This window comes from Zea mays, chromosome 7, assembly GCF_902167145.1.
Source record: "Zea mays cultivar B73 chromosome 7, Zm-B73-REFERENCE-NAM-5.0, whole genome shotgun sequence".
In the NCBI taxonomy this organism is placed as follows: Eukaryota; Viridiplantae; Streptophyta; class Magnoliopsida; order Poales; family Poaceae; genus Zea; species Zea mays.
In genome coordinates this window covers 136,572,753-136,580,596 of record NC_050102.1, presented here as the reverse complement: position 1 = coordinate 136,580,596, position 7,844 = coordinate 136,572,753, and the positions used below count along the sequence as shown (strand labels likewise).

General features: G+C 47.1%; 1 protein-coding gene across 1 annotated transcript; it reads left to right on the top strand.

Moving 5' to 3' along the window:
• The first annotated feature begins 1,542 nt into the window (after positions 1–1,542).
• On the top strand, positions 1,543–4,734 carry LOC100278416 (uncharacterized). The gene is made up of 2 exons (NM_001151704.2): positions 1,543–2,739; positions 3,938–4,734. The coding sequence occupies exons 1-2, from the start codon at positions 1,773–1,775 to the stop codon at positions 4,567–4,569; spliced, it is 1,599 nt and encodes a 532-aa protein (NP_001145176.2). The 5' UTR covers positions 1,543–1,772; the 3' UTR covers positions 4,570–4,734.
• The last annotated feature ends 3,110 nt before the right edge of the window (positions 4,735–7,844 follow it).

Genomic DNA, 7,844 nt, shown 5'->3' with positions numbered 1-7,844 from the left:
ACTCCGAATTTAGCGGTTCTCGAACCCACGATCTCGTAGTGACGCATGGATTACTATTATGCAGTGTGTGCTTATGTATGATGTGATGTTAATTTTGCCTATACCATGTTTCGTTTGTATTGCTACGACTAGCAGTGAGGACACGTGTCACTTGAAGATCATCCTGGTACCTGGAATCTCAAGTCCCACGCAAGTTGTGCCCTTGACCACTTCTTACCCAATAATGTTCTTTAATGTCACATATTCATGCATAGGTTAATTTTGATGGGACCTAATAGGTTACCCTAGATTGTTTATCTCATTACCTTGTTTACCCCTGAATCACTTGGGTAGTTTGCTATTGCTTTACATGGATTTGGGATAATTATTTATCATATCTATGTTCCAGTTATTTTGTTATTCTATTTATGTTCATGTCAAGATCATTAATGTTAATTGGAACATAGAGCTTAACTTGAGAAACACGTGCCACCACAAGGGTTTATGGACACCCTTGGCTGATTAATTAGGAAAGCTAGTGGAGGACTACCTTACCCGAAAGGGGCAAGGGCAGTAGGGGAGTGGTCAGTGTAGGGAGGTCCTTGGTTGATTTTGCTGCGATGGCGGTCAGGCAAGAACCCTGCATTGGAGCTTCCTATAAACTGTAGCGGGTTTTCTGAAGCTAGTGGAACTTTGTAAAGGCCTCGTAGTGTTACCCTGCCTCGCCTCCTCGGTAGAGGTGTATGGGAAGTCGCGATCTCTTGGTAGATGGGTAACATGACTTGTGGGTAAAGGGTACAACCTCTGCAGAGTGTAAAACTGGTATACTAGCCGAGCTCACGGTCATGAGCAGCTCAGGACTCTCTGATGATTAATTTATGGAACTAAATTCAAATTGTCATATGCATTGCATCGCAGGTGATGATGTTACTTTTGTTCTACTACTTAATTGTGTTGGTATTTACTTATACTTAGTAACTATTAATAAAATTTTGACCAACTTTAAAAGCAATGCTCAGCTCTAACCATCCTCTTTGGTAAGCCTTACACTTCACGTGAGCTCTCACCTTTGGCGAGTTCATGCACATTATTCCCCATAACTTGTTGAGCGATGAACGTATGTGAGCTCACTCTTGCTGTCTCACACACCCCCACAGGTCAAGAACAGGTACCGCAGGATGAGGCGCATGGAGGATGTTGTGGCGAGTTCGTGAGAGGTCTAGGCCATCGTCTCCCAGTCAACTTTGGGTTGCTGGACCGTTGTCTTCTTATAATGTAATTATTTATTTATTTTGTATAGAACTCCTGATATTTAGTAAAGATATGACATTCGACCCTGTGTCATGATTCATCATATGTTTGAGACTTAGTCGCAGCACACCTGGTGATTATGTTCGCGCCCGGGTCTTGGTGCCCCTAAAACCCGGGTGTGACAATTGAAGTGTAAATTAAACTAACTTACACACTAATCCAGCTCAATACATATATATTGAGGTAAATAATAGATTACCGAACAAAGTCTTACCTATCACATGCTCACAAACGGGCCGCCTATAGGGAACAAAAATATCAAGCCCTTTTCTGGTTTGTTTACTGATACTGTCTGTTTCCTCTCGCCTTCCACTCCCTGGATCTCCAGTTCCAGGCTAGGCCCGAGCTGGGGAATTCCGATCCCCCCACCAAGGGCTCGCCCCGATCCCAAGGACTCGTGCCTCTCGTCCTCCGATGTGGCAACTCATCCCATCCGGCTTCTAAAGCCGCGGCCAAGGTTGTCAATTCCGGTGGCAGGCGGCATGGATTCCGGCGCCAACAGCGTCGGCGAGTCGGTGGGCGAGTCGCCGGTGCCCGCGCCGGCGCCTCAGACACGGCCAGCCGAACCGGTCACAAAGGGCCGCGGGCTCCGCCGGTGGCGTCGTATCCCGCGCGAGCAGCACCACGAGGGGTCTCCGGTGAGCCCCGGGCTCGGTAACAGTGCTGGTGCTAGCGCGGGTGAGGACTTGGCAGCGCAGCTCCACAAGCGTCGTTACGGTCCTGCCGACGACAAGCCCAAGGGAAAGCAGGACGCGGCTGCAGAGGAGGTGGAGAGCTCGGTCGCGTCCGTGAAGTCAAGCTTCGTGCCGCTGGAGGTGTCCCCACCTCCGCCGCCGACGCTGACTAGGTTGGACCCGAATCTGGGCCACCTGATTGCCACCACCGGTTTCTCGGTGGGAGCCGGCGGCGCCGATTCGGACAACAGCGATGACCGCACCAGCAAGTCTTCCACGGCCGCCAGCGCGCCGCGCCACGACTTCTCGTCTGTCGGCTTCGGCCGGGAGCGCGACAGGGCGCGATCCCGCGCCCCCAGCGCTGCTCACGGCAAGAGCATCCGTGCTGCACGTGTGCGCGGCGCCTCCTCCACGGCTGAAGCAGACCATTCTCGCTCCAGCGTCGAGTCCAACCTCCGAAGCTCTAACGCTGCTCATGCGCGGCGATCTATTACCGACGTCACAAGCAACGGTGTTCACAAGGTTCTATTCCCTGATGGTCAACAAAGTGACGACGAACCTCCAAGTGCTGGCCTGCGGTATGCTACAGGAGGTGTCTGCAAGGAGAATGGGAGTGTAGTAGGGATATTGGGGAACTGTGACACTGGTTCCAACAATCATACCTTTGATGAAGCGAGTGTGGGCAAGTTTGAGAATGGAGAGACTCATTCATACTTGGATCCGTATGTTGAGTCGATGGCACTGCTTCAGTCGGCACAAGAAGCGCTTGAGAATGGTATGGTTTGGAACACCTTACCTTGCAAAATTTCAATTCATTCAAATCTTGCTTATTAGAGACGATTAAACCATTTCGGAATTCTGCTCGTTGCAGAGTGTCTCATGATTTTGAACATAGTTGCTTGGTATGCTCGTTGCAGAGTGTCATAATTGTTCATTACTACTTTTGACAGACATGCAAGCATCTTTGATCTTACAGTTTGCTAGGTTACGGGTAAGACTGTCTCTGGCGGGTAGTGTAAAATAGGGGACACGGAACTGTAGATGACACTTTTTGACACTGTTTGCAGAGTGAAGTTTGAAATATGGAATGCGATAGAGAATCTGTTGGAGATAACCTAATGCACTGGATCTTCGCAGCGAGGTTAATTAATTTAGGTTTATGATGTGGGCACTCTATTTGCTGGAACGAAATGGGCAATTAAATGAGAAATCATTGGTGGAAGAGGGGCAACCGATACAGGAATGCTTGGGTTTATAGAATAATCTTTTGATGAACTTATTTCATGCCACTCTCATGCTTCCTTCATGCCGATGGTGGTTACTTCAGCAGAACACCACTGTTTGAATGAGTTTGCTCCACTAGAAGAGTTAATCTAAGAACATCCTGCCACATGGTCCTTGTTTGCTTTTTTATTTAAACACTATTTTACCTGTAAAGCCAAAGTATGGCATGCTTGTTTCTAAAACAAATGCAGTAGCTTTGACCTTTTGCCATCTCAATTGACATATCATAGCCATCAAGCAGTTCCAACTTCCAAGATCATGTTTTTTCCCCAAGAATACAAAGTCTAATAGTCTACTGTAATTATCTACCTCAATTGTTGATTGTGTAACACCTGCCAGAATTTTCCTGTGCTATCATATATATATATACTTGTGTACTTTAGAATTTTCAGCTGAAAATGAGTAATTTTACATGCTTTATAACTTGGAATTGGAGCATTCGTTGTTGTATTCAGTTAGCATTTTTTCCATGCTTATTTTGCTTCTTCTGAGAAATACTATGTTTCTACCATAAATTTCGGTGTGCTAGTTAACATCTGCTTCACGGTCATAACTACTCTATATATTTTCATGATCTTCTTAAACCTTATTTAGCTTTTCCTACAAAACATGTTTTTTGTCCTAAGAAAATCTTCTTTTGGCCCAGTCAAGTGTTTTCCATTGACTGCTTCCTTGTATATATATTGCAGAGATCCAAAAGTTTGTGGAAATCAGGAAAGAAACTGATGAAGATTCCACAATTCACCAAAGTGAAATAGAATGGAGCAGCTCACCTGTAGAAGAGTTAAATGAGAAGATAAAGATGCTCGAGTGGAAGCTGGAAGAAGCCACCATGCTCATCAAGGAGCGAGATTCAAAAATACTTGAACTAGATGCACTCAGCCAAGTACAACCACATGATACCATAGCATGTAACGATGATCTGCTGTCTTTACAGTCTGATGCAGACCAACTGCTCTTGGAGAAGATGGAGGCAGAGATTCAGTGTTTTATCCTGACAAGAGCTTCGCACGATTGGAAACTCCTGGCCAAGAATCAATTTGCTCTTAACGAGGCACAGAAATCCCTTCTGACGGATCACAAATCCTTAGAAACCAAATTGCGGCATGCCGAGAACAGGGCGATGATGCTGGAGGATATGGTGGATAAACTAGACTCGCAATGCAAGGAGCTGTCTGAGATTTCAGAAGTTCTGAAGCTGCAGGCCAGAGCTAGCAGAGCCTCCTTGTTCTGCTCGGTCCAGTTTATACTGCTATGCATAGCCATCGGGACCATCCTCGTTCGCTTCCTGCCGCCTTCTCCGGAGATTGTACCTACTTGAGGTTAGAGAATTAGGCCAATCAGCCCAGCCTTTGATTAGGCATTGTTGCAATATTGTTCACTGTTACTTGTTAGGCATCAATCGCCTTACAAATTTTCGTCTTTGTACCATCAACTCGATTTTGCTAGTAACTTCTTATGAATATGAATTTACTGTACTTCTGGCTTTTCTGGATTCTGGAAATTCCACTTGCGTGGTTTTTTTTACTATCGTCACCTTAGCATTGGCAGCGCCGAGCGTTGGGCGGTTCACCATATGGTCGTCAAAAGTGCGTTCTTCAATGGAGACCTCAAGGAAGAGGTGTACGTCTCCTGGTTGCTGGGGTTCGCTGTGGCGGAACTGCCCGAATTATTCCAACTTAAGTGTCTAAACCCCGCTTTAGAGGCTAGACTACACTTAAATGAGAATAACCCGTCCATTCCTCGGATCTAGTCCGACGAGGCCACTTGACAGGATCAAGTACCACAATCTCACTCGATGGTGAGTCACAGAGCAAATACAATAAAGCATAAAACCATACATTAAGGAGTATTAAGCTTATTACATCATCATCGGAGTTTTTGCAAAAGTAGTTATCATTGTTCGAAGTGCAGCGGAATAAAACTAACGATAAATAAACAGAGAGATGGGAAGCCTGTCCCATCACTTCTCATGCTCCTCCTCAGCCGAGGCAGGGTCCCACTCGACAGTCCAACCCGATGGCAAGATAGACGGCCAAGTCACTCCAGCAACCATGTCCTCCAGAGAACCTGTAAAATTATGCCACAAGCAAGGCTGAGTATACTAATACTCGGCTAGACTTACCCGGTGTGAGGAGTCTACTCCTCTACCTCTAGACATGCAGCTGTTTGGCTGTGGGGTTTGGTTGCCAAAAGCACTAGCTGAGTTTATAAATCAAGTTTTAGCTTTGTCAAGTTTTAGTGTGACTCTCTTAAGACTAGATGTGTACTATCTACTCATTCATGGTAGCAAGCAAATTTAGCAATCAACATCTTTTGTCACATCATCACATTTCCACTTGTTACTCAATGTAGCAGCATGGATCAAACAATCTCATTAGCTGCGAGAAGCAGACGATTCGAATCGAGTTTTTAAACCTTGCAAGGTAAACCTAAACATACGACGTGGCGAGGCACTCCGTCCCCACACACATCAACCGTCCCATCGATTCCCCGTCAGCAGATCAGGGCTCACCGCCTTGGCGTACAATGCCTCACTGACCCCGACTGCCGTCGTGCAGTGACCGCACTTGTACCCACCATAACCGGAATGGAAGACCACGTCTCAGGTCGCGTGAGGGGTAAAGTCCACTACCAGGTTCAATCAGGTACGAGGCTTACCGATTTACCATATTTCTCGGCATATGCTTAGTACGTTCAAACGCTTGACTCACGGTACCACACCTTAATCCTTATTCCAATTTTTATCCCGTGGACAACCAATCCTCATGGATTGTGATCCACAAACCAACATCATTATGATAAGAAAGTGGATACAACCAATTTCTGACCTCGCGCGAGTGCTAGAAAAATCACTTGACTTCTACCGAGATCCCTGTTGGGGACTTGTTCTCAAATGCTAAGAGTTAAGAACAAGGCAACATAAAAAATGTTAAATGTTAAAGTCCTTCGTCCTTCGAAGCATTATCTCCCTTCGGATATAATGAATTCCGGACGAAGGTTATGAAGGACAAACCTTCGTAAGCACAATGAATGATGAAGAAGAATTCATACACAAGATATGAAAAATAATATAAATATTTTTAACATTATTATTAACTTATCCTTATTTGTGTTACTGTATCAATCAATCACAACAAATTATAAATGTACCTTCGGCTCGAAGGAAAGTAGGGGTACAAGCGTGACGCGAAAGCAAATGCCAAGTCAGCGTGAACAGTACGGGAGCTCTGTTCATCTATTTATAGATACGGGACGCAGCCCATGTAAAATTACACCCATGCCCTTTACATTTGCTAATAACTCTATAGCAATCCATCGGGGTCTAAATAGCCTTTTCCCTTTTAAGTCGGTTTCTTTTTCTGCTATCACGCCGAAGCTCCCCTGCGCATAGCTTCGGCTCTGCGCCATCCTTCATATTCTTTGTGCATCTTCCCGCTATGGTTTTGATTTAAATCCAAAAGTACCTGTTTACAAATTATACTCCAGAGACATTGTTAAATCATGTTTTTAAGGACCTTCGGAAGCCGAAGGCCCCTGTAACACCCTGAATTTGGGGGTATAAATTTTTTTCTCTAATATCCATCAAATTCAGGTGTTACTTTCTTGTTCCTCTTTCTTTTCGCTCCTTTATTTATCTCTTTCCAAGTAATAGGAAATTTTACTCCAGTTATAGCTATTAATAAAACCCTAAGGGAATAATGATTGATGCATCATACGGAAATATATTTGTTTGTGTGTGATGTTTTGCTTTGGTGTGTATCTGTTTAATATGTAGCTCGTTATAGTAAATAAAATTGATAGCAGGAAATAGAAAAAGAAAAGGAAGAAAAATAATAAAAGGGAAAAACCTCCCCTCAGCCTAGCTCGGCCTCGTGGCCCGCTCCCGTCCCTCGGCCTGCCACCGCGAGGCCGACTCCGCTCTTCCTCCCCCCTCCCCGCTTGTGCGGCCCAGCGCTCCCCGGCCGACCAGCAGCGCGCGCAGCCCACCCTGCAGCCCACGCGCGTGCCCCAGCCGCATGCCCCGCGCGCGCTCGCCTGCTGCACGTCTCGCATGCATGCGCCAGCCGCCAACCGCGCAGCCCACGCGCCTGCATGCTCGCTCCCAGCCGCTCGCCCAGCCGCGCCCATGATCCACTCAGCAACGCGCATGCGCGCCTGCCCCCGCCCCGCCGCCCACTCGTCCATTTCCTCTCTCCCTCGGTAGCTACCCCATTTCCTCTCTCCCTCGGCAGCCAGCTCGCCCCGGTGCGCTCAGCGCTCGCGCAGAGGAGCCGCCCAGCCGCGCCCCTCGGACCACCAGTCAACCAGCGCCCATATTCATCTTCCCCAAGAATCAGAACCCCTGCAACACCACGTCCTCCACTTTCTTCCAGATAGTTCAGCCTCGCCTCCTCGCATCCTCCTCGACGCACACAGTGCTGTGATGCTAGCGAGTGGGCCTCGGTCGTGACGCTGTCTCGCCGGAGTGCTGCCTCGTCTCCGCGGCCGGTAGCCATGCCTTGCGTGCGAGTAGAGTCCTGTGCGGTCGTGGAGAGAAGAAATGGTCGTGCGTGTGTGTGCGGTTGCAGGAGAAGTGGATATAGGAACCGTCTT

Bases quoted from the DNA above. Each gene is read 5' to 3' on its own strand.
- LOC100278416 (NM_001151704.2), top strand. From the start codon at position 1,773: ATGGATTCCGGCGCCAACAGCGTCGGCGAGTCGGTGGGCGAGTCGCCG. The intron at 2,740-3,937 runs GTATGGTTTGGA...TATATATTGCAG, and splicing joins ACAAGAAGCGCTTGAGAATG to AGATCCAAAAGTTTGTGGAA.